Source organism: Borostomias antarcticus (assembly GCF_949987555.1).
Source record: "Borostomias antarcticus genome assembly, chromosome: 23".
NCBI classification, from domain to species: Eukaryota; Metazoa; Chordata; class Actinopteri; order Stomiiformes; family Stomiidae; genus Borostomias; species Borostomias antarcticus.
In genome coordinates, this window is record NC_140256.1 from 3,235,524 (window position 1) to 3,262,721 (window position 27,198).

Sequence of the window (27,198 nt, forward strand, 5' to 3'; positions counted from 1 at the left end):
ATGCTGATCAAGGAGTACCGCATCCCCATGCCCATGAGCGTGGACGAGTACCGCATCGCCCAGCTCTACATGATCCAGGTGAGGCGTTAACCCTTGACCCCTGACCCTCAGCCACCTGCAGGACAAGCATCCACAGCCCTCACACCTGTGACGGGAACCGTACACCTCTGCGTCGAAGCAGGGACACACACCTGCTGTGGGTCAAAGATCGTTTCTGAGGCTGGGGATTTTCCAAAGAGACTCGTTTATGAATCGATCGGTCACACGGAGCCCAATCGCACCCTCGCAGGAACAAAAGGAGCCGTGTGCTGATGGATGATCTGTTTGACCTCTTATGACGGGGGTGTATGTTTGTCCGGGGAGGGAGGGGCGTCCCTCACAACACGAAGCCGTCGCAGACAGGAAGTGCTACGGTATCGAGATGTTCTCTCTACAGAGGAGGTGGCGCTAGCCTACTCTCACGGGTTAATGATCGGCTGATAAGTTTTAGCGTTATTGCTTCATTATCGAGCTTCTTTCCTGTGCTATGCACTAACGGAAATAATCTTAAGAGATTACAGCACCACTCCATGATGCTGTGGCATTAGTGCTCTCTGGACTGTGGACCCTAGCCAGTACTCTCTATTTAGAGCATAGTTCTTTGTTATTGTTGGGCTGTGTACTTGTGTTCCCCTGGTGTGTGCTACTCTGGTTCATAATCCAGATGAGCTGCCGATTCCACCAGGTGCGCGGAGCTGAGCATGAACGCTACGTGTTAGCAAGAGAGTAGGTTAGAGGATAGACCGACTGAAAAACTCCAAGGCACTCGATCTCCAGGATAGTAAAGTTTAAAAAGCCTCTGTTCTCACGGCTCACACCCAAAGCGTGTCGGCAGCAACGGCCTTCGTCAGGGGCCTCGTTTACAGGGTGTCCCTCGAAGGCAATTGCTGCCGACGCACGTCGGGCGTCACGCTTGTGTTATTAGCTTGCTTGCATGAACAACAAGCCCGTTTCGCACGAACGAGCACCTCTCCATCTTGGCGACATTTTTGAGCCGAGGCGGCGTTCTTTTTTCCCTTTTCATGTCGGCAGAGGAGAGCAGACGTGCCCCACTTCCAAAGCGACCATGTGGATCTATATGCACCGGCGCTTCACTAGACCTCATTAAAACGGAATGATCAGGCTGAGGAATGGGCTGAGAAGACAGGGATGGATTGTGTACAGCCCGAAGCGCGCCAGGCAGAGGAAGATGAAGATGAATAGCAATTCCATTGAATTGTTCCATCGGTGACCCATAGTTACCCCTATCCCCCCCCCACGACCTCAGCGCCTCTCTCGCTCTCTCCCCGCCGCGATGTCGTTTCCGTTTCCACGGTAACCGTGACATCACCAGCGTGCCGGCAGTCAGGTTCTGTCGGAGAGAGCAGAAGAGAGAGGAAGAGAAACCAAGATTTGCGAAGGAGAGGGAGGGGAAGAGTGAGATCAATTAGAGAGTGAGGGAGGGAGGGAAGAGAGAGAGAGAGGGAGATGTTGAGAGAGATGTGAGGAGAGAGTAGCAGTATGGGGTGGGTACCCTCTCCTCATTACCGCACGTTGCCAGGGCAATCCGAGCGATGCTGGCCTCTGATTCATCCTCAGCGTAGGCGTGGCCGCGGCGTCCCGCGTCTGGGTCTGCATGAGGAGCCCGGCGGGGTCGTCGGTGGGCGGGGCGTCTCCACGCCGGGCGTCTCCACGCTCTCGAACCTCCTGCCGGGGCCTCCTTACCGGCTGCCTCCTCGGCTGAGAATTTAGGATGAGTTCATCGTCACGTGTCTGTGGAATTTGCCAAGACATGACGTCATAAGAGCTGGACAGCTAGTGATATTAAGGGAGTTCTCTAGGTTGCTGTGTGTGTGTGTGTGTGTGTCTCTCTCTCTCTTTGGCCTGATTCATAGTCGACGTAAACAACGCAAGCTACGTTGTGAACGCAAGCTCCAACATGACTCGAGAGCTTGCGTTCTGTGATTTGTTTTGTGGAAACACAAGGAACTGCACTATTGCTTGCGTCAAGTGACAAATCTCGGCATGACACGCGCAAGGACGCAACGAGATCTTGCGTGGCCTTGCGATGCTTGCGCTTATGTAGTTTACATCGACTATGAATTCCTTTCTCTCTCTCTCTCTCTCTCTCTCCCTCCCTCCCTCCCTCTCTCTCTCTCTCTCTCTCTCCCTCTCTCTCTCTCGTTACTTCCACCCTCATTCATCACCCACTGTCTGGCTCTCTCTCTCTCTCCAGTGAAGTAAGAGGCCGCCCCTCAACAGGAAGCGCGCTCCGCTGGGCTGAGACCAGGGTGGACAGGGGGACCGGTCAGGATATGACTCCTGTCCGCCCGCTCACTATAACGAGCTCGCTGCCGTGGCCTTATCTCACATCACCCCTCCCTCTACTGCGCAAAAAATGGGACCGTCTTTTATAGTCAGTCCAGTTAGTTCCTCCGAGATAGCATAATCAAACACTACACACACACACGCGCACACACACACACACTCACACACACACACTCTCACACACACACACACATACACACTTACACACATACACATACACACACACACACACACTTGCCAACAGCAGCAGATGTAGCCTATCCTTCCTCCGGCCTCGCGTTCCTCCCTGAAGGGAAGGGCAGGGCTGTGTCCTGTGATGTCTCATCTGCTGATGCTTCGTGGTGAACGGCATCCAGAGTGCCAAGCCTCGCTGGCAGCAGGGCACAGTTGATACTGGCCAGTGGCACCTCGTCTTGCAGACCACAGGCACCTGTCAACAGGTTCAGGAAATGTGTGTGTGTCTGTGTGTGTGTGTGCGAGGCCACGCCGCAGGGTCTGCGTTGCGTCTGCGGAGCGGCGGCTGGTTGTTGAAAGCAGGGCGGCCGGCTAATGAAGGACCTGTCAGAGATAATGAGGTCCGTGGGACCGGAGGGGGGTGGACAGGACTCCTCACGGCCCGTCTCCTCTCCCCCAATCACGCGTCACCGTCTGGGGCTCTGCTCTGCCTCTCCACCCCCTGCTCCGGAGACATCCGCCTCGCCATCCACCACATAACACATCCACCTTCCATTAAATGTGCCCGAATCGGTTGATTACAGCTACTAGAATGTTCTATCTGAGGGGAGAATAGAACGGAGTGGATATAGTCACAGGTAGGGGGTAAAGAGCCGACTCCATACACACGTGAGGTCGCAATCTCTGGGAACGTTGCAGTCTTTGCCCTTTGCTATTCACACACCCAGTGGACTCTGTGCTTTACCTGTGTTGCTGCATCTGTGTTTGGACGTACAGTAACCAGGCGGCTTCTCTCAAGCGTGTCTCCCAGCCCCCCCCCTACCCCCCCCACCCCCCTCCCTTCACAGCTTGGCTTCCTGGAATGTAAATAATGGTAAAGGTGTGGCTCCCTGAAGGGTCTTCTAAGACGCAGGTCATGGGCCGATGCGCCTCTGGCCGTTTGCCGTGGCTTTTTGCGTCTGTGGGCTCTCTCGTCCTCTCGTCGCTATAGTTTCACCAGCTGGGTTTTATCCAAACAACAGTTGTATGACCTCTCAAACTTTTGTATCTTATTATTTTTCAGTCTTCAACCCCTGAGGCATTTATTTTTTTAAATATTTTTTTTTAAAGGCATTTCTGCTTTATTACGATAGGACAGTGTAGGTGACAGACAGGAAATGTGGGAGAGAGAGAGAGAGAGAGAGTGGGGGAGAGAGAGAGAGAGAGAGAGAGAGAGAGAGAGGGGGGAAGACATGCAGCAAAGGGCGTGGGCCGGATTCGAACCCACGCAGCTGCGGCAAATACTAGCCTATTCATGTCGATCGCCCCCGGCCCCCCGAGGCCTTCGACGAGGGCGTCTTCCCCTCTCTCCTGCCGCGTTTCCCTCTCTCACCCGCCGCGTTTGCCTCTCTCACCCGCTTCATTTCCCTCCCGTGAGCAGAAGAAGAGCCGCGAGGAGAGCTGTGGCGAGGGCAGCGGCGTGGAGATCCTGGAGAACCGGCCCTACGCCGACGGGCCCGGGGGGATCGGCCAGTACACCCACAAGGTGTACCACATCGGCATGCACATCCCCAGCTGGTTCCGCTCCATCCTGCCCAAGGCCGCGCTCAGGGTGGAGGAGGAGTCCTGGAACGCCTACCCTTACACACGCACGAGGTAGGAGGCTGCCCCCTGCAGGACTACCAACCCCCCCTTACACACACACACACACACACACACACACACACACACACATGCACACACACATGCACACACACACACATACATGCATACTCACACACACACACACATACACACGCACACACACAGACTCACACACGCACGCACACATACACACACATACACACGCGCACACACACAGACACGCGCACACACACAGACACACACACATACACAGTCACACACACAGACACGCGCACACACACACACAGACACACACGCACGCACACAAACTAACACATACAGACACATACATACACACACACATACACATACACACATACACACATACATACACAAACACACACACACGCACACAAACAAACACATACAAACACATACAAACACATGCAAACACATGCAAACACATGCAAACACATACACAGACCCACACACACACACAGAGGCACACACACACATGCACACTGACATGTAAGAGAGGCAGAAAGCCTGGTTTTCACAGTTAACCCGAGAGACCCAATACAATACACCCCAACATTGCTAGATAGTTTCCACGTGTGCTTACGAACCTGCACTCGGCAGCTTGACGCTACCACTGAAAACCCTCCTAGTAAACAATACATCCTGTTGACATCAGGGACACATTCACACCACAGGAGAGATTATCAACGATCTGGTTATTTGATATACTGCTCCAATAATACACCGTTCCAAAGTGAAAATATCCCACAGCATTTGTCAAGATGCTGGGTGTGCTGACAAAGATGCATACATGCAGTCAGGGAGATGCCTGGCTGCTGAATTTATGCGTTATATACGTTATATATACATATACATATATACACATATATATGTTTGGGGCTCAGCCAGCGCTGCAGGCGTGTGAAGCTGCTGAAAGTCGAGGTGCTTCTTGAAAACGCTCTCTAGGAGGGACTGGAAGAATCTGCCGACACGTTTATCAGACGAGTGTCAGCTGTGCTGCAGACGTTTATTTGTAGCATAATCTAGGAGCCGGCAGCAACATTTCACTGTGACTGTACACAGTACATTACATGTAGTCTCAACACCAGACCCACGAAGAGTGATTTCGCTGATACGCTACGTAGGCTACGCTAACTACGTTACTGCATGCTGCAGATCTCTCTATGGGTCTGAGACACAGAAATCTGGTGCTCAAATCCTGGCAATTAATTGGTTGCACCAATCGGACACCAATCGGTAACGACTTTCGCGATCAGGCGCTCCCGCCCGTAGATATGCCCCGCCCATCTAACCTGGGCTATAGTCTCTCATTGGCTGCTACGACCTGTCACTCTTTCAATATCGAGACTAGGGGGAGTCTGGAGAGACTAGGGGGAGTCTGGAGAGAGACTAGGGGGAGTCTGGAGAGACTAGAGGGAGTCTGGAGAGACTAGGGGGAGTCTGGAGAGAGACTAGGGGGCGTCTGGAGAGACTAGAGGGAGTCTGGAGAGAGACTAGGGGGAGTCTGGAGAGAGACTAGGGGGAGTCTGGAGAGAGACTAGGGGGAGTCTGGAGAGAGACTAGAGGGAGTCTGGAGAGACTAGAGGGAGTCTGGAGAGACTAGAGGGAGTCTGGAGAGACTAGGGGGAGTCTGGAGAGAGACTAGGGGGGGTCTGGAGAGAGACTAGGGGGAGTCTGGAGAGAGACTAGGGGGAGTCTGGAGAGACTAGGGGGAGTCTGGAGAGACTAGGGGGAGTCTGGAGAGAGACTAGAGGGAGTCTGGAGAGACTAGGGGGAGTCTGGAGAGAGACTAGAGGGAGTCTGGAGAGAGACTAGGGGGAGTCTGGAGAGACTAGGGGGAGTCTGGAGAGACTAGGGGGAGTCTGGAGAGACTAGGGGGGGTCTGGAGAGACTAGGGGGAGTCTGGAGAGAGACTAGAGGGAGTCTGGAGAGACTAGGGGGAGTCTGGAGAGAGACTAGGGGGAGTCTGGAGAGAGACTAGGGGGAGTCTGGAGAGAGACTAGGGGGAGTCTGGAGAGACTAGGGAGAGAGACTAGAGGGAGTCTGGAGAGAGACTAGAGGGAGTCTGGAGAGACTAGAGGGAGTCTGGAGAGAGACTAGGGGGAGTCTGGAGAGACTAGGGGGAGTCTGGAGAGAGACTAGGGGGAGTCTGGAGAGACTAGGGGGAGTCTGGAGAGAGACTAGGGGGAGTCTGGAGAGACTAGAGGGAGTCTGGAGAGAGACTAGGGGGAGTCTGGAGAGACTAGAGGGAGTCTGGAGAGACTAGGGGGAGTCTGGAGAGAGACTAGGGGGAGTCTGGAGAGAGACTAGGGGGAGTGTGGAGAGACTAGGGGGAGTCTGGAGAGACTAGGGGGAGTCTGGAGAGAGACTAGGGGGAGTCTGGAGAGAGACTAGGGGGAGTCTGGAGAGAGACTAGGGGGAGTCTGGAGAGAGACTAGGGGAGTCTGGAGAGAGACTAGGGGGAGTCTGGAGAGAGACTAGGGGGAGTCTGGAGAGAGACTAGGGGGAGTCTGGAGAGACTAGGGGGAGTCTGGAGAGAGACTAGGGGGAGTCTGGAGAGACTAGAGGGAGTCTGGAGAGACTAGGGGGAGTCTGGAGAGAGACTAGGGGGAGTGTGGAGAGACTAGGGGGAGTCTGGAGAGACTAGGGGGAGTCTGGAGAGAGACTAGGGGGAGTCTGGAGAGAGACTAGGGGGAGTCTGGAGAGAGACTAGGGGGAGTCTGGAGAGACTAGGGGGAGTCTGGAGAGAGACTAGTGGGAGTCTGGAGAGAGACTACATTACATCTAACAAATAGAAGGAATGTTGATGTCCCTGATGCAACAGACAGTCACAGCTAACACCCTCCTACTGCTGAACACCGAGAGTAGGGGGGGGGGGGGGGGGGGGGGCGTTAGAGAACAAGAGAGAGGCAGTTGTCACCTGTACGTACTGTATTACTCAGCCGTGTCACACAAAACCACTTCAAAGGCGAGTTAGTCATAAGTCATTTCTTGAAGGATTGTGTCTGGTTGTTGTCAGCGATGTTGACTTTGGTCTGAAAGCCTCTCTGTCCTCTCTCCTCCAGATACACCTGCCCCTTTGTTGAGAAGTTCTCCATCGACATTGAAACATTCTACAAACCCGACACGGGCAACCAGACAGACGTCTTCAGTCTGTCTACGGCTGAGAATAGACAGAGGACTCTGGGTAAGGATTTACGGCGCCGCCGCTGCCAGAACCAGACCATTAGCAGGGCCGTCTCATACCTCTGGACAACAAGGAGGAAGCAATAAGATGATGAATAGCACTCACTTGTCCTTTTAGAGAACAAGTTTACCTCATCAGGTTGTGTGCAGATTACAGAACTAAGTCCCACCACTTGTATTGAGTGCAGTGATGGCGTTAGTGTGTAAATAGCTCATTTAGTTCCAAGACTTCCTGGTTCTGTACATGACCTCCACCGGACTTAGTGGTGTTTTGGGTCAGCTTCTCGGCGGAGGGAGCCACTTGTGGCCGCGTGCCGCCACTGCATCCGTTCGCCCCGTTGTCGGCGGCAACAGTGGCTCTCGTCAGAAGTGACGGCGCTCAGAAGCAGATGGTTGCGGGGCATGTGGTGACCCAGTTTCCTACCACCCATTGTCACGCTGTTCCACAGATGTCACGTCTGGCTTATTTACACCGTTTCCCTCGTCAGCTTGAGTTCTGAGAAGAGCTGTCCTTAACACCGCCTTAACGTACTGAACACAGACAACCGACTAGCACATGGCCGTTCACGCATGTCGTAAAATCCGGACAGCTCACCTCATTATGTGCATGTTGTCTCTATCCCGTGTCAAGTTGACCTCTCTCTGCCAGACCCCATCGACATAGTCAAAGACCCCATCCCCCCTAACGAGTACAAGGCCGAGGAGGACCCCCGGCTCTACAAGTCGGCCAAGACCAAGAGGGGCCCCCTGCAGGACGACTGGATCGAGGAGTTCAACAACAACCCTGGGAAGACCCCCGTCATGTGCGCCTACAAGCTCTGCAAGGTGGAGTTCCGCTACTGGGGCATGCAGTCGAAGATCGAGCGCTTCATCCACGACGTAGGTGGGTACCCAGAGATACCTCACAGCCCTCGGTACATCCGGGACATGCATGACCCCCTCCTGCGGTGACCAGTGCCGTCTGGCCTGTGAAAGTGTACTATAACCCATGCTAGATGCATAATGCTGATGTGAGGGCTAGACCAGGGGTTCCCCAAACCTTTCAACCCGCGACCCCCAAAATAACGGTGCCAGAGACTTGCGACCCCCCTATATACCTGGAGGTGGTTGAAGCATGCAGATGTTTGCGCGCACACGCACTAATAGGCATAATAGCAGCAACAACAACAAAAGATCACAATGTATTGTAATATTTTACAATAGCAGTAGCTGTATTATTATTAATGTAATTTTTTTTTTTTACCTTGTTTAACAATTATGGTTAACAGGATATTTTGAATTGTTTTTATGATCTCGCAAACCCCCCACCTCATTATCTCAGGACCCCCCATCCCCCTGGGGGGTCGCGACCCCCACTTTGGGAACCACTGGGCTAGACAGTAGAGAGGGCTCTGAGTGTTCCAGGATGCCTCGACAGCTCTCGTGTCCCCTGGGCTCCTCCAGGGCTGAGGAAGGTGATGGTGCGAGCCCACCGGCAGGCCTGGTGCTGGCAGGACGAGTGGTACGGGCTGACCATCGAGGACATCCGGCAGCTGGAGCTGGAGACGCAGGTGGCCCTGGCCCAGAAGATGTCCCAGTTCAGCCAGGGCGAGGAGGCCACCGACGCCAACGGAGCCACCTCGTCCCCGGAGAAGAACCAGGAGGCCAAGGAGGCCATCGGCTCTATCGAGGCCGAGGAGGTGACCAAGGCAGGTGGGGAAACTGTCCAGGCACGAGCAGGGCTTACCAAGCAGTGGTCCACCTCCTCCAGGTCCTCCCACTCATCCAAAAGAGGAGGTGAGCAGAGCAGCTCGCCCCTTACCTCATCCATCCGTTTTAACACGGGACATCCGCCAAATCAAACTTTATTTACATAGCGCGGTTCATACAGGCACCACAGTGCGCTTCACAGTAAGAAAGGGGGTGGGGGAGGAAGATTTTCCAGAGGGAAGCAAAACAACAGTTCGGCCATCTGAGCCAATGTAGGAGAACTATAAAAAATAAATAAACTTTTTAAAATATTTTTTTTTAAAGATATTTTACGGCGTTTCTGTTTTATTGGGATAGGGTAGTGAATATTGACGGAAATGTGAGGGAGAGACAGAGAGAGGAGGATCTGGACTGCTGCGGTAAAGGGCCAGCCTTTATAGGACTTAAAGGACCACCCCTCCCCCAAACAACGCTCAGGGCCCCAGCTAGTCCCTCTCAGCGAGGGGCCAGGGGCCCAGCCTGCCACCTGGAGCTACCCCATCATGCCCCCGCGCCCCCCTCCTCCTCCTCCTCCCCCACTCTCCCTCTCTGGCATTCTCCTCGGCTATTTATAGCGCTAGTATTGACATCACAGACTAGGGGAGGCCAAACGCTCTTCACAGCGACCCTCCCCACCACCCCCGCCGCTCGCCTGTCTGGGCTGACGGGCACAGCTGCGACCCCCTCACACCAAACTGGTCGAGTACGACCACCCCCCCCCCTCCCCCCCTCCCTCCCCCAGTAAGGATATAGGACAGCACAGACATGTGACAGACAAGCCCCTGTTTTCAGTTTTTAGTCTTGCGATGCTCTCTGTTTCTCTGATAATCGGTCGCCAGTGAGTGTGTGTGTTTTCTACATTAGGATTTCACTGTTTCCCACACCCCCTCCAGACCACCACGCTCTCCATCTGGGATGAAGTCAAGTAGAACTCAGACTGAGTGTTTATATAACACTGGCTGTGTGTGGAGGGTGAATCTGATGCTTGTTGATAGTATCGCCAGTATGACTGCGGGGGCGTGTAAGAAAAGTGTCACGCGCGCGTTTCATCATAACCACACCGCTCTCCTCCTCCGTTGTGTTTCAGCGAGCCCGTCACGCCACAGCCTGTCTGAGTGGAGGATGCAGAGCATAGCGCGGGACTCGGACGACAGCTCGGAGGAGGAGTTCTTCGACGCCCACGGTAAACCCGCCATTTTAACGATACAGCTCGCGTAGCCGGCCGTAGGTAGCGTCGGTGCGTTCGTTCCCTTTCTCATGAACCGTCTGCTTCTTCCTCTGACTCTGCATGCATCTCTTCAGCACAGATCAGTTCTTAAGCTTCCCAGATACCCAGCATGCTTTGGGCCTGCGGTTGAAATAGGTGGGTGTGGCAACGACACCCAGGTGGTCTGCTGGGGGAGCCCAGGAGAGGAGCCAGGCTGGGGGGGGCTGGTTCTGAAGACGAATCCGGCAAACCCCTTCATCTACCCATACCAGCCCTGCCCCCCCTCGTCAAAACATTCACGCCTCCCACCCCTCCACACACACACACTCACACACACACACACACACACACACACACACACACACACACACACGTATCTGACAGATGATTAACATGGTGAAGTCTGTCCTTCCAGTATGTCTCTTACTGTATATCCATAACTCTACCACACATCAATTGCTTGTGGAAAGACACATTTCCACCATGTCCCAGCGATTCCACAGACTAATGGATGTTGCTGCTCTTTTGTGTGAGACGGATTTCACCTCGTTGATATTGACAACTCTTTTTTTTTTTTTTATGATGACGATGATGACCCAAGTATTAATAAAGGCATTATTTTTTTCCCTTTAGCTATTAGCTATTTGATGAAACTGGTGTCATTCGGTCACCTGTATCTACTCTTGTGTACATTAACTGTACAGTATGTCATGAATGAACTGAATTTGAAGAAGCAGATGGTGTATGTGACATTGTATGTATATCCATGTGGAATTGAGAATAATAGTTTTTTTTGTTGTTGTTGATAAACTTGCTTAATCCCTTGGTTCCTTTGTTCATCACTAACAAAAGCATGCACATAACATCCTGTACAGCAGTAGTTGTAAGTGAGAGAGGATCCATAGTTTTTCCGGATTCATTTATTGAATGAAACAAAAGCACGCGCACCATCTTCACTTGCTCAGTGGAATCTGTTTAATGTAAATAACGTATCTGAAGAAGGGTCACTGACCGATACGCTGTGTTCATAAAACTGATTCCACTGAGCAAGTAAAGATGGCGCGCGGGTGCTTGTTTCATTCATTATACAAACCCTACCTACCCTCCTACAAACCCTACCTACCCCCCTACAATCCCTACCTACCCCCCTACAATCCCTACCTACCCCCCTACAAACCCTACCAACCCCCCTACAAACCCTACCTACCCTCCTACAAACCCTACCTACCCCCCTACAAACCCTACCTACCCCCCTGTCTCCAAGTGTGCAAAACACTCCTTATCCACATGATTCACTTATTCAAATCCATTGTTGGGAAATAAAGCAGAAAGAGTGTTATTACTACACACACTTTGCTAACCCATCATTGAATTCCACATTATCCCCCTCATCCCCCTCTATCAGTTGTAATATCTTAATACAACATACTGATCACTGCATAAGCATCCTTATTCAGCCAGCCTTGCCACATGAGTACTGAAATATACTGAGGATCATCTAAAGACTATGTGGAAGTTTTTATCTTTTTATAAATATAATGAAGGCAGATGAGGTCATGGCCAGGTTGAATAGAAGCCAAGTAGAAAGTGTAATGGAGAAACACAGCCATGACACTTAGTTATATGTAAATGTAAGACAGCTACTCTTTTATAACCACTTTCTGTACATTAAATGTGGTCTTTAAAGATGCATAGACACACAATTACATAACAGACTGTCATATGATCGTGCTGCAGTCATCGCTGCTTATAGCCACTCCTGACCCATCTGTGCGTCCATGCTTACATAGATTACATTCATGTGAGATCATGGCAGAACTGACCCTTGTGACGCAAGCTAACGTCAGTTTTGATTTGTAGTTGGAAGATTAAACACGTGCCAAGTGCTCTACCAAAACATATTTTATACATTACATTAGTCATTTCGCAGACGCTTTTATCCAAAGCGACTAACAATAATTGCATTAAACGTAGGAAAAGCCAATGTACTACTACTTACCAGAACTCCCAAGTGCATCTCCTTTCTAAAACGAGCGACTAAGAGCATAATCTAGTGCTGAAGGCAAAGTGCAAGAATAGCAGTGCTTAATAGGGAGGATGGTTGTAGTACTTCTTGAAGAGATGAGTTTTGAGCCTGTGACGAAGAGGGGCAGCGACTCTGCTGTCCTGACGTCAGACGTGGGCAGTTCCTTCCACCACTGCGGCCTTATAGAGAACACCACTTATAGAGGAGAGTCATCGTTATCCAATCATCCCATGGATACAGTACTGTTGAACTGCGTACAGTAGCTCGTTCTTGGTCTGTGCTGCTGCAGACAACCACGTTATGGAGGTTCAGACTATGGCTGACCTTTCTGATGAAGCAGGGATGTGTGTTGACCTTAATGATTGATTTAATATGGTCAGTATCGGGGGGGGGGGGTTACAGTGTGTCATCAGTGAGTATAGAGAGACCTCAGAGGTCATTGGGCCACCTACACATTGGGCACCTACAGGAGCTTTAATGACATCCCATTCTAAACTCATAGGCATTAATATGGAGTTGGTCCCCCCTTTGCAGCTATAACAGCTTCCACTCTTCAGGGAAGGATTTCTGCAAGATTTTGGAGTGTGTCTATCGGGGGAAATACCCATTCATCCAGAAGAGCATTTGTGAGAACACTGATGTCAAACTGATGTTGGACGAGAGGGCCTTACATCACCAAGCACAACGCCGTCGGATGGAGTGGTGTACAGCACGCCGCCACTGGACTCTGGAGCAGTGGAAACGTGTTCTGTGGAGTGATGAATCACACTTCTCTATCTGGCAGTCTGATGGACGAGTCTGGGTTTGGCGAATGCCTGGAGAACGTTACCTGCCTGACTGCTTGTTTGATGGAGGAGGGATAATGGTCTGGGCTTGTTTTTCTGGGGTTGGCCTAGGCCCCTTAGTTCCAGTGAAGGGAAATGTTAATGCCTCAGCTTACCAAGACTTTTGACAATTCTATGCTTCCGACTTTGTGGGAACAGTTTTGGGAAGGCCCTTTTCTGTTCCAGCATGACTGTGCCCCAGTGCACAAAGCAAGGTCCATAAAGGCATGGTTGGGTGAAGTTGGTGTGGAAGAACTTGACTGGCCCGCACAGAGCCCTGACCTCAACCCCATCGGACACCTTTGGGATGAACTAGAACGGAGATAGTGAGCTAGGCCCTCTCGTCCAAAATTAGTGTCTGACCTCTCAAATGCTCCTCTGGATGAATGGGCAAACAGACACATTGTAGAAATCCTTCCCAGAAAAGTGGAAGCTGTTATAGATGCAAAGGGGAGACCAACCCCATACTAATGCTTATGAATTTAGAACGGGATGTCCTAAAAGCTCCTGTAGGTGTGATGTGCAGGTGACCCTGTACTTTTGTCTATATAGTGTACGTTGCAAGAAAGTACCGTGTTATGGAACGTGCCACCTTTCAATTCACAGGGACAGGTCCTTAATATACCGTAAAACCTAAATAAGTTTCATTGGTTCGTTTGTCAAGAAAGTCTTCTTCTTTGTCCCTTCTTCCCAGAGGACTTCTCGGACAATGAAGAGGTCTTACCTAAAGAGATCTCCAAATGGAACTCCAACGACCTCATGGACAAGATTGAGGCAGCTGACGGGGACGAGACCCCTGGTATGACTCAGACAGTGTTGCATGATGGGAATGGAGTTTGTGGTATAAAGCATTAGCATTAACTCTGTCCCTCTGTACTTTATTCCTGCATTTTGTTTTAAATGTCCTTTTTCGCATTTCGTTTTATATGACCTTTTATGTGTTGCACTTTGTCTTGATGCTTTTAACGTCTCATGTAAAGCACTTTGAATTGCCTTGTTGCTGAAATGTGTGAAATGTCTTTACAAATAAACTTGCCTCATCCCATGTGTGTGCTTGTGGCTGCAGGTGGGCTGTACAAGGACATGGCAGGCGAGTTTGAGCGGGCGGCCAGCGAGGAGAGATTAGACGAGGTAGGTGACGCCGAACCTGGGCGTCGACCAGACACCAACAGCACAGGACCATCTCAGCCAGGACCAATGGTTCGATGACATTGTAGACCGAGGAGGTCTTGCAGAATTCACTCTTAACAGATGTAACACTCCAGACACAGTTGACATGAGTGAATAGGGGAAATTTGCAGTCATGGGGCATGATGTTGAACTACAGGTGTGTCCTCGGCATCGGGCTGGTCGGGGTGGGGCAGGGGGGGTGCAGTCAGAGAGGGGGGGTCCACTCCCTCAGCCTCTCTGTCCTCTTGTGTTCAGATGCATGGCTCTGTTAGCGGCCACGCCCGTAACTCTACCATTCCTACCATCACCGTGACCAGGGACCAGTCAGTAAGTAAGCTTCCTGGCCCGTTGCATTGTGGCCCGGTGTAGTTCTACAGAGACTCCCAACAGACCCGGCACTAACTGCCCCGCCCCCCTGACCCCTGACCCCAGCCCCGCCTGTTTCTAGTCCTCCAACCCTTTGATCCTATGTGTTACCCCCCCCTGGTCGTTAGCTGTAAAGTGGAGTCTACAGTGCGTCGGGAAAAATGTGAGTTTTGGATCAAACGAGTCAGATAAAAGTCGGCAAAACTGCACATTATGTTCTCCCTTTGTAACGTGACTGTGCTTGGTACTTATTTGTCTTGGTACTTATTTGTCTTGGAGGCTCTTGTTGTGTAAAGTGCAGTGCTACTTGGTGGTTATGTGTCCCTTTATTGTGTGCCCTGAAGCGGTTTGTGTGTGCAAAGGAAGAATAGGCATGCTAGGGTGAATGTGTTATGAGTGCAGATGATTTATGACTGTGTTCGTCATCTAAATGGAACGGTTGGATATAGACTCCCTCCATGGGCCCATTCGAAAATGGTCCGACAAGCGAAAAACATGATACCTCGGAACAGAGCGGAAAGCCTGCCCCCCTCCATTCTAGTTATTCTAGGAAGTGAACGTGATTTATGGCACAGCTGAAGTACTGTACACACTGGTCAAACAACATCTGTCATCCTACAGTACACGAGACTCGCCTCTCTGTCGGCGCAGCGCAGTTCAGGAAGCATGTCTCCGCCGATCACGAGTGACTCGACTCCGCTTCGGTCGGAGAGAGAGCTCTGCCGTTCCCCTCACCCCCTCCCTCCCTCTCTCCCTCCCCCCCCTCCCCTCTCTCCCCGCCGTTCTCAGGACGGCGCATCCCAGCGGCGTTCGCAGCCCTCCAAGGTGCACGTGCTGATCCTTGTGCTGCACGGGGGCACCATCCTGGACACGGGCGGAGGGGACCAGAACAGCAAGCAGGGCGACGTCAACACCATCGGCACGGCGTTCGACGCGGTGACGCGCGTCCACTACCCCACCGCCCTGGGCCGCATCGCCCTCCGCCTGGTGCCCTGTCCCGCCATCTGCGCCGAGGCCTTCTCCTTGGTGTCCAAGTACGGGGGTCTCTGTTAAAAAAAAATAATAATAAAGCACACACTGCCGCTATTCCCGCGGCTAACGCTAGCTCCGTCGATCGCGCTGACCTCTGCGTGGTCGTGTCCCTCTTTGTGCAGCCTGAGCCCCTACGGCTACGACGAGGGCTGCCTGTCCAGCAGCCAGGACCACATCCCCCTGGCGGCGCTGCCCCTCCTGGCCACCTCCGCCCCCCAGTACCAGGAGGCCGTGGCCACCGTCATCGCCAGAGCCAACCAGGCGTACTCCGACTTCCTCCGCTCTCTGGACGGAGCCTCCTTCTCCGGCCAGGTGAGGTGACCTTCGACCTTTGTGTGTGTGTGTGTTTGTGTGTATTTGTTTGTATTTGTGTGTGGGCGATTTGATGAGACTAAAGGGTATTTGAACGCTCTCATGCTTGTGTGGCTTGATTGATGTCTAACGACCTGATACGTTGTGTACCTTGACCCCTGACCTCTGAAGGTGTGCCTCATCGGGGACTGCGTGGGAGGCATCCTGGGGTTCGACGCGCTGTGCAGCACCAACCAGACGGTGTGCGAGAGCCAGAACAGCAGTCGCAGGGGCAGCGTGGTGAGCGTTCAGGTGAGACTCCCGACTCACACCGCCTCTCCTGGCTGAACGTTAGGGTTAGGCTAACCCTAACCCCAGAACCTGAACACTCCATCACCTCATCACATCTCCCTGCTCAGAACTCAATGGGTGCGTTAAGTAGCTGAGCGCTCACTCTTAGAATGCTCACTTTGAGCGCTGAGCGGTTTTTAAAACCACTTAACGGTCTGCTCTAACCGAGCGCTAAGTTGCTAGGAGACGAGAACTTTTCACCTGTTGTCAGTCATGTGTGATTAGCGAGCAGCGTCCCAACGATTCCCAAGCCAAAACGAGCCCCTTGTTTTTTTTTGCTCAGGTGATGATGATGATGATGACGTGGTGTTTGGCTCAAACAGATCATAATTCAAAACTGCTCACTTGTGCTCTGAGCAGATCAGTCTGAGCGTAACTGAGCAACCCGTTAAGTGAATTCCGTTCACTGACCGCTGACTGAGCACTCAGCTACTTAACGCACCCAATGTCAATGTCAGTGTCATTTTTTTTATACAGCGCCATTCATAAAAATTATGTAGCACATAGTGCTTTACATAAAAAGAAATGGATAAAAACTTAAATCATAAAAACACAGTGAGAACAGATTTAAAAGAAACAATCAAAGTAAAATAATAGAAAATTAAAGATGTTAAATAGAATAAAAACTCAAAATCAAAACTGAGAAAGCTAATTTAGAAACACTAGGATATTAAGACAAGTAAAGCTACTTGGTAAAAGCAATGATAAAAAGGTTTTTAAGATCTCGCTTAAAAGTTTCCGCGGTCCCAGACATTCTCACATTCGCTAGCAGGGTGTTCCAAGGGCAGGGGGCGTATGACCTGACGCCTCGTAGTCCTGGCTATAGGAACCATTAAAAGCCACACCGACCAGGATCTCGCCTGAGGACTACCGCTAGTCAGGGCAGACGATCTCAACCACACCCCCCTCCCTCCAGGACCAGGACCTCCTCTCCCCCGGCATCATCGTGAACAGCGGGCACGGCTCCGCCTCCCCCACCCTGGAGGGCAGCCGGCACCTCAGCCGCAGCAACATCGACATCCCCCGCTCGGGTGGGCCGGACGACCCCAAGAGACCGCCGCCCCGCAAGAGGAGCGACTCCTCCACCTACGAACTAGACACCATCAAACAGCACCAGGCCTTCCTGACCAGGTGTGTGTGTGTGTGTGTGTGTGTGTGGGCGTACTCGTCCGATGAGTTGAAGGTTGACAGTACACTTACAGCCCGTATAGATCTCATGTTTTGTGAACAGCGTGGGCGTCTGTGGGTGCAGCGCTGTGATTGGCTAACGCGTCTCGTGACCCCTCAGCTTGCACTCCAGCGCGCTGCGCACCGACCAGGGCTCGCGGCGGTCCAGCAGCAGCACTATGCTGGACGGCAGCTCGCTGGGGAAGTTCGACTTCGAGGTGGCCGACTTCTTCCTGTTTGGGTCCCCGCTGGGCCTGGTGCTGGCACTGAGGAAGACCATCATCCCCGCCCTGGACGGTAAGGCGACCGGAACGGGCGTTCGTCAAACGAGCCTGAATACGTCCCTCGACGAGGCCCTCTCTCCCTGAACACCTCTCACCTGTGCGTCTCCCTGAACGCGTCTCACCCGTGCGTCTCCCTGAACGCGTCTCACCTGTGCGTCTCCCTGTAGTGGCCCAGCTGCGCCCCGCCTGCCAGCAGGTCTACAACCTGTTCCACCCGGCGGACCCCTCCGCCTCGCGCCTCGAACCCCTGCTGGAGAACAAGTTCCACCTCCTGCCCCCCTTCAACGTGCCCCGCTACCAGCGCTTCCCCCTGGGGGACGGTAACTCCGCCCTACTGGGTGAGCCCTCGAGACCGCCGCACTCACACACACACACACACACACAGACAGACACACCGGCCCACTCTCTCTGTCTCTCTCACACACACACACACACACACACACACTCATACTGTATATATGCTTATATGCACACATGCTGCTCATGTACACCGACATCAACACAAGGTCACAAAAAAGTGACACAAAAAACAACACATGGATGGATAATTGTCAAACACGTTTTTTAGGGTCAAGTTAATGTTAACAGTTTAAAGTAAGGTTATGTAACTATTTTGACGAACCGACCCAAAGGCATTTCATGTCTGTTTTGTGATACAGACAGTACAAAGGGAATGATACAATGATTTATCATTAGTTTCGATCGAATACGTTTACACTACGCCTCAGAAGGATGTTGCCGAAAAGGATAGAGTTTCCGGTTGCTTCTCCAGTTTCCAGTTGCGTGTGCTTCATGTTATTGTGAAGCGATGCCCCATCTGTATGTTGTCATGGTGTTGCTAGTTTCTGTTTTGACTGGCCCTTACAACAGCGCCTCCTTTAGACGCCACCTTCCTTCTTTTGAACACAGCCCACAGAAAGTTTGTGTAGCTTCCTCGAAATAAATCGCGTTTGACCTTTTAGGAGGGAGAAAGGAGAAGATTATAGGGGTAGAAGAACAGGTTGGGTCCCGACTGACTGCGGAGTGTGGAATGTATGAGAATTTTTTTTTTTTTTTTTTTTTAAGTGCTAGTTTTATTCAAATGATGATGATGATAATGATAAATCGCCCCAGATCCTCAGGTGCAACATCCAGTAAAGCTTATCAAGAAAGTTTTAAATGAGCAAGTTTAAAAGATTAATTTTGGTTAATTACTATTCATCGCTATGTGGACGTGACTTGATCTATGAATAAAGATACAGTCTGAATTAAACTCCAGAAGCAGGGCGCAGACTTAGCTGCACGGGCTTGACTTGGCACTCATGTTCTCAGTTGTCGTTCTTGTTATTGCTTCATGTCTTTCTGTCTTCACTGTCTCCTTTCCTTTCTCCTCCTACTCCCATATCTGCACACCTCCCCCATGACCTCCGACCCTTCACCCCTCTCTCTCTAGTGGAGACAGTCCAGAGCAACCCTCAGCTCCTGCCCGATAGTGGGACCCCCTTGTCTCTGCGCTGTCAGGAGACCATCAGTGAGACCTGCATTCCCGTGCCCGTGCTAAACTGGCAGGAGGGCTTCCTCAAGGCCACGCCCGCCCCTCTGGAGTGTGTGTAGCCTCTCCCATTCACCTGCACCCCTCACTGGTCCACTCTCTCTGTCTGCTTCTGGGATCGCCGCATCCGTGCCTTTAGCGCACACACACACGCACACACACACACACACACACACAGTGTCATGTCTCCTGACACAATGTGTGACACACACAGACACACACACACCACACACACACACACACACACACACACACACGCACACACACACATACACACACACATAGTGTCATGTCTCCTGACACAATGTGTGACACACACACACCACACACACACACACACACACACACACACACAGTGTCATGTCTCCAGACACAATGTGTGACACACACACACACACACACACACACACACACACACAGTATCATGTCTCCTGACACAATGTGTGACACACACACACACACACACACACACACACACACATTGTGTCATGTCTCCTGTCCATATCTCTACCAGTGCTGGTGCATGATGACGTCACCGTGAAAATGTCGCCTCAGTCCAGAACTGGGGTGCCCATCTCCGTCTGCTCTGGGTCAACCTTCTCTCCTGTGTGCCCCCCCACTCCTAGATTCACTCACTCTGTCCTGTCTGTAATATAGCTCATTAAACTGACCCTCGGTCTAAATAACCAGTATTATTATTGTGCACTAGACTGTGAACTGGTGCTGCTGATGGATATCGAATATTTATCATAGCCATTATAAAAATAACGATGACAGACAGCAGTAGTTACTGCGATGCATGCAACGGAAAGGCTTGACCCAGAGGAGACCTTGTGGTTCATTTTGCTGAAACCATCAATTATTCATGTCCTAACCAGTGGTGTGAAGCTACAACACTCGTCTTTATTTGTGATGTGAATTCGGTGCTACTGTAGTATCTCTATACACCCACTAGGAGGGTGGGGGGCATGTTGTCAATGTTCATTGGGACTAATTCTCTTATTGCGCAACAGTGTGGTATCTGTAGACGGTGTTGTGTTGTGATGTCTTGTGTTTGCAGTGTTCATGGAAGCCAGCCCCTTGCATTGTGCCCTCATTGTACGTCCTTGTGCTGTTTCTGCTTTTGACGATGGTCCAGAAAGGTCCTTTGGATATACGATCTTCAGTTGCATACGTTTCCTCCATTTTTGTCCCAAGCTAACTCACACAGCGACCATTCAATCACACCACTTGCCAAACAGCTACGACTTTGAGATGGAGGGAACAGCGACACAGATTTTAGTTTGACATCGTTTTCACGCCGTCGTGTCCATCAGACCACTATGTGACCTCAGCGTTCGCTGTCCGTCCCAGAAATCTGACCGAGGCCACCGGCGGTAGATCCTGGCCTGTCGTCACATTTCTGGCGATGCCCGCCTCCCCCTCTCCATCCCTGTCCCCTCCCTGTGTCCCTCTCCATCCCTGTCCCCTCCCTTGCCTGTGTCCCTCTCCATCCCCGTCCCCTCCCCTCCCTGTGTCCCTCTCCATCCCCGTCCCCTCCCTGTGTCCCTCTCCATCCCTGTCCCCTCCCTGTGTCCCTGTCTAATCGGATCTCCTTGTTTCGGCTCACTAGCGGATGTTGTTCAGTCTCATGGTGGTGTCTTCATGGACTGTTCGTACCCCTCCTCCCCCATAACGGGCCCCCACAGCCGGGGCCTGCGGAGGGCCAGTGAGGTCAGCATTGCCAGCCAGGTCTCAGGAATGGCAGACAGTTACACTGCCACCAACATAGCCAACAGTAAGTGTTCTTATTATCACACGTCTCTCTCACAAACACACGAGCTCCCTCTCTCTGTTTCTCTCCCCTCTCGATCAGTCTGTCCTCTCTTCCCTCTCTTTCTCTCTCTCTCTCTCTCTCTCTCTCTGTCGTTCTCTCTCAAACTGCACATCCCTGCTCTACATTCTTCTCCCTCACCTTCCGCTCTCGTTCTCACTCTCCCGAGTCCCACGGCGCACGCCGTGCCCTTGAGCTAAACCTCAACTGGTTTGTGTAGTCAGCTGGCTTTTCCGGCATCCGTAAAATGACCCCACACCGACTTGGCTCAGACACCTGTTGTTATCCTGCCTTTTAGTTATAAAGAGGGAACATCACGTCCCTAAGTGACATTCAGAAGGCCATGTGCATTATTGAAATGCAAAGGGCCAAAAAGATGATTCTGCTAGTAAGGCAAGCAGAAGCTCAGCACCACCCTCTACTGAGTGTCCGTCCGACCCGCAGTCACTGTGTAGATGCAATGAGAGAGTGCTGCATTTCTCTAGTGTGTTCGCAATGCATGTTAAGAGATCTGTTTTGCTGAGTCATTCCTACATTCGTCTAGTCCCCCGTCACACTGTCTGCCAGACGGCCGAGCTTCTGTTGTGTCTGATGTCAAGACTGTGTCCCAGAGTCACCCGCTCCATCGGCACTTCTATCAGAAATCCATACGCTCTGCACAGGGTCCACTTACAAGATCATATGGGGCAACATAAGTATCCTATGGAACCTGTCCTTGTATAACCTACTTGTACACAACCGAATTCAGAGAACATAGTTTGTTGTGGACAAGTCACACATACCCCCGCTGACTTTTTTTTCTTTCTTACAAAGAGGACATTTTGTAAAATTATTCTTATGTTCCTTTCTCAGGTCTGAAGTTCATCTGAGGACAACTGACAGTTTTTTTTTCTTCAGGAGACATTCCCAGGTCGTGGATGCTGCTGGTACCAGACTGGAATTACCTGTATGTCTTTTTCTTTGTAACAATCCGTTATTCATTTTCATGTGGTTTCTTTCTTTTTTCTTTTGTTTCCCATAGCGCAATCATGCCAAAATAACCAGTCCAAAAAGTACAGCCTTTTGTCCCAGCTTGCCCTTTCATCGCAAAATAAGTTCTTCCTGAGAAGCCCACCTAAGTCCCGTAGAAAGGCGAGCACCGACCCGGTCTCGGCGCCTACAGAACCAGACCCTGTGAGCCAGCAGCAGGCAGACCCAGACCCAGACCCAGACGCTGATCCAGAGCCTAATGGAGATTTGAGTCCCTCTGTCCAGTCAGACCAGTGCCTCTCAGCAGGGCTGGAGCGCGCCATATCTGACCTGGTCTCACTGGACTCCCAGGCAGAGGTGGATGAAGGTACTCCTCCAGGAGACATGACTCCGACTAAGCTAGGCTTAAACACCGACTCCTTCCTCTTGTCGAACCTCTAACACGTAGTGTTACGTCGATGTCTTTGATTCTTCTGGTCTCCAGAAATGTCTCTGTTCATTGGCTTAATCTCTCCCTCTCTTCTCTGATGGGAACCTTGCTCTTTAAGGACCAATCTTTGCTCTGTTTCCCTCTGCAAGACTTGATGTTAGTGAAGTCACCATTCAACACAGGCAGGTCAGCGAGGTCGTAACACCCACCAGAAACACCCTTACACCGTGTCCTAACCGCTTGCGACGCGAGCAACAGAACGCAACATCGCATGCTTGCTGTCCTAACTGAAACCGTTAAATTTCCTGTTCTGTTAAGTCATTTGTCTATATTCCCAACTGAAGACAGTTAAACAACGAATGCCTGTCAACGCGAGCGACAGGAGGAAAATAGGAACAGGGCGAGCGTCAAAAGGGCAGTTAAAACGTCGCGCTGCGTCGCTCGCGTCCAGTTAGGACATAACAACAGAAAACAAAGCAATGGAATGCATTTTGTCACTGACGCTCGCTCGCGTCGCGTGTACTTAGGACACGGTGTTAGAACAAACTCATCACTATTCTAGAACCTGTGTGAAAGAATTGCAACATACTTCATATTTTGTAAGTTCCAGATGCCTAGTATCACCAGTCCTATGTTTTACTGTGAACACACATAGTTTAGGAAATAATTTAACAGACATCTTTTCACTCATCTTTGATCCTTCATTTTCATACTAATACACAAATTGCTTTTTTTGTCACTAATCTTGGTTCCTCAAAGCCTTCTCTCTCCATGCATTTCAACACTCTGGTGGGAATAGAAGCCGTCCTCTATGATCGCCTCGCCTCCCTGAGCAGCTGCCAGACTATCTTGGCTTTGCTTCTGGTTTATGACTTCCTTCAGAGCGATCACGTTTCGACCTCTTCGCGGGTGCGTCCCGGGACGTCTCGTCCCCCTGCCTCGCGCGTCCCCCTGTCCTCTGTCCTCACCCGTGAGCCCTTTACCCCCCATGCAGTCGCAGCCCGCTGGTGGGGGACCAAGAGGATGGACTTTGCCCTGTACTGCCCCGACGCCCTGACGGCGTTTCCCACCGTGGCGCTTCCGCACCTCTTCCACGCCTCTTACTGGGAGTCCACCGACGTGGTGTCCTTCCTGCTGCGTCAGGTGAGCGCCCCCCCACCCCCCCCCCAGGCTAAACTTGAACTCTCCCGATGTTGCGGTCGAACACACTCAACCGCGAGCTTGGTCTCATCCGTGTCGTCTGCCGCGCAGGTCATGAGGCACGACAACGCCAGCATTCTGGAGCTGGACGGTAAGGAGGTGTCGGAGTTCACCCCCTCCAAACCCCGCGAGAAGTGGATCAGGAAGAGGACCCACGTCAAGATCAGGGTACGGCCTGCCGGAGGAGCAGGACCGGGAGCCTAAATATAGTCGGTCCTTCGGAGGAGGTGGTGGGCTAACGGGTCAGTTGATTTACCCGTGTGTGTATGCTTCTGACAGAATGTGACGGCCAACCATCGCGTGAATGACGCGGTGTTCACTGAGGACGGGCAGCAGGTAGTGTCAGGTCGCTTCATGTACGGACCGCTGGACATGGTCACTCTGACCGGGGAGAAGGTGGGTCGACTGGGCTCTTTGTCCAGATTCAATCTTAATAGACAGCACATACAGTGCAGCACTGGACCTGTGTCAGGTTTTAACAAAAATAAACAGATATAAGTAATGTAGAAGTACTGTGTTTCTTTCTAATGTCCCTTCCAAACCTGTGCAGGTGGACATCCATATCATGACCCAGCCACCATCAGGAGACTGGGTGTACTTCCACACGGAGCTGACCAACAGCAGTGGCCGCGTGTCCTTCGGCATCCCAGAGAGCAAGCGGCTGGGGATCGGAGTGTACCCGGTCAAAATGGTAGTCAGGTAAGATTGATAGTTTTGGTGGTCGAATCGTTGAAATCTGTCTCTCCTTTAGATTTAATTGGCTAGATATTTTGCAGTTATTGGAGTGGAGTTCGTGGGGTTTAGCGGTTATAGTCACTGAAGCAGTTTTCGACGCCAGCAGACCATGTCAAGAAACACCATGGCCTTGGTACTCGGCCCCCAATCAATCAATCAACCAATCAACCAATCAACCAATCAACCAATAATCCAATCAACCAATCAACCAATCAATCAATCAAACTTTATTCATATAGCGCATTTCATACACAGAGGCAACACAATGCGCTTTACAGAGAGCAATGGGAGGGTGGGCATAGGTCCCACCCCTACATATTCCAGACAACAAATTTGTCCCCGTCTTTCCCAGAGGGGACCACACGTTCGCAGACAGCTACCTGACGGTGCTTCCCCGGGGGACGGAGTTTGTGGTGTTCAGCATAGACGGCTCGTTCGCCGCCAGCGTGTCCATCATGGGCAGTGACCCCAAGGTGCGAGCTGGGGCGGTCGACGTGGTCAGGTAATGACGCTTGTAACATGGCTCCTCCAGGGATTGGGACCCGAGAGGTCTTTCCGTACGAGCAGCTTCTGCCGCCATGATTTATTGGATTCCGTCTGTTTTCCCTGGTCTCAGCTCACTGTCCTTGCTCTCCTCAGACACTGGCAGGACCTGGGCTATCTGATCATCTACGTGACGGGGCGTCCTGACATGCAGAAGCAGCGCGTGGTGGCCTGGCTGTCTCAGCACAACTTCCCCCACGGGATCGTCTCCTTCTGTGACGGCCTGGTCCACGACCCCCTCCGACACAAGGCCAACTTCCTCAAGTGCCTCACAGAGGTCAGAGTGAACGCAGGGGAGGGGTAGTCGTTGATTTGTAGATGGCAAGTTAAGGGCGCAAGAGTGTTTGAGAGCAAGGCAAGTTTATTTGTAGAGCACATTTCAGCAACAAGGCAATTCAAAGTGCTTCACATGAGACAATAAAAGCATCAAGACAAAGTGCAACACATAAAAGGTCATAAAACAAAATGCAAAAAAGGACATTTAAAACAAAATGCAGGAAAAATAAAATACAGGAATAAAGGTTACAGTGCAGTGTACGAATGAATTATTATTTGTTTATTAGGGAAAGGCTTGGTGCTAAAATGGGATATGAGGACATTGAAGCCAGTACTGATAAAACAAGGGTCCGGTTACAGAAGCGCGAGGAGGCGGCCATACTCTCGGTCTGACATTTGATAATTCACTGCGTCCACAGGCTCACATGAAGATCGTCGCTGGCTACGGTTCAACCAAAGACATCTCTGTCTACACGTCCATCGGCCTCTCTCCCTCCCAAATCTACATTGTCGGCCGACCGTCCAAGAAGATGCAGCAGCAGTGCCAGGTATTATTTAGCTAGTCTAGTCTTGGTCAGTGGCCCTGTGCCTGTCTCTATGCGATCCTCATCAGCCACTCTCCCTCCATCTAGGCTGCGTTCGTAAATGCACTCGAAGCGCACCCAGAGTGCTCTCTGGTTATTTGAAAATTCAGAGCACTGCATTCTGGGAGCACTCTGAAAAGACGGTTTGTCTGAGCTAACTGACCGTTGGTGAATTAACTGATTTCAGAGCTTTATGACGTCGAAACCCGAGCGCTCTGAAATCAGAGCAGATTCTTTTATGATTTTATGATTCGTTTATGAACGCACCCCTAGTCAGAATGAGAAGGATCTTTTATCTGCCCCACCTGCAGTCAGTGTGTCTCTCTCTCCCTGTCTCTCACCACAGTTCATCAGTGTCTCTCTCTCCCATATCTCTCCACAGTTCATCAGTCAGTGTCTCTCTCTCCCCTCTCTCTCCACAGTTCATCAGTCAGTGTGTCTCTCTCTCCCCTCTCTCTCCACAGTTCATCAGTCAGTGTCTCTCTCTCCCCTCTCTCTCCACAGTTCATCAGTCAGTGTCTCTCTCTCCCCTCTCTCTCCACAGTTCATCAGTCAGTGTGTCTCTCTCTCCCCTCTCTCTCCACAGTTCATCAGTCAGTGTCTCTCTCTCCTCTGTCTCTCACCACAGTTCATCAGTCAGTGTCTCTCTCTCCCCTCTCTCTCCACAGTTCATCAGTCAGTGTCTCTCTCTCCCCTCTCTCTCCACAGTTCATCAGTCAGTGTGTCTCTCTCTCCCCTCTCTCCCGTCTCTCACTACAGTTCATCAGTCAGTGTCTCTCTCTCCCCTCTCTCTCCACAGTTCATCACAGAGGGCTACGCCACACACCTCTCTCAGCTGGAGTTCAACCAGCGCTCTCGGCCGGCCAAGACCAGCAGCGCCCGCATGGTCCTGCGGAAGAGCAGCTTCGGCCTGGGCGCCAACAGCGACTTCCTGCGGAAGCGGAACCACCTCCTGCGCACCATCTCCGCCCAGCCGGCGTCCAGCGCGCCCGCGGGCGGCGGCGGCGGCGGCCACAGCCACAGGCCGGAGCGCACGCAGAGCCAGTCGGACAGCGGGGACCGCGTGGACCGGGAGAGGCTGGAGCGAGCTCACAGCCAGGGTCACGGACAGGGTCACGGCCACGGTCACGGCCAGGGACCGGCTCAACGTAGCATGAGCATGGCAGCCAGCTGCTTCGGCCGCAGCGGCAGCACAAAGCTGGAGCCGGGGGTTTTCAGCCCAAAATAAGGCCGGGGGGGAGAAAGAGGGTGTGAGGAGGGCTGGAGAAGAGACTGTAGGAGGAGGTCGACAGGGCTGAGATGGGGGTTAGCAGAGCGCAGAACG

At 51.8% G+C, this 27,198-nt stretch overlaps 1 protein-coding gene across 4 annotated transcripts; it reads left to right on the forward strand.

Moving 5' to 3' along the window:
* On the forward strand, positions 1-27,102 carry LOC311324462 (membrane-associated phosphatidylinositol transfer protein 2-like; the record flags this gene model as incomplete). 4 transcript variants are annotated; one of them, XM_084456920.1, is made up of 26 exons in its annotated part: positions 1-78; positions 3,941-4,155; positions 7,227-7,348; positions 7,997-8,230; positions 8,791-9,123; positions 10,163-10,258; positions 13,827-13,931; positions 14,199-14,263; positions 14,558-14,629; positions 15,458-15,702; positions 15,823-16,012; positions 16,184-16,303; positions 17,259-17,473; positions 17,631-17,806; positions 17,961-18,131; positions 19,226-19,378; positions 20,937-21,101; positions 22,159-22,473; positions 23,531-23,679; positions 23,788-23,904; positions 24,016-24,132; positions 24,287-24,435; positions 24,824-24,973; positions 25,111-25,291; positions 25,710-25,838; positions 26,674-27,102. In XM_084456920.1, the coding sequence occupies 26 exons, from the start codon at positions 1-3 to the stop codon at positions 27,100-27,102; spliced, it is 4,491 nt and encodes a 1,496-aa protein (XP_084313046.1). The 4 variants fall into 4 exon arrangements, with proteins under 4 accessions (XP_084313046.1, XP_084313047.1, XP_084313049.1 ...); XM_084456921.1 differs by lacking the exon at positions 14,558-14,629; XM_084456923.1 differs by lacking the exons at positions 14,558-14,629; positions 22,159-22,473.
* Between the last annotated feature and the right edge of the window lie 96 nt (positions 27,103-27,198).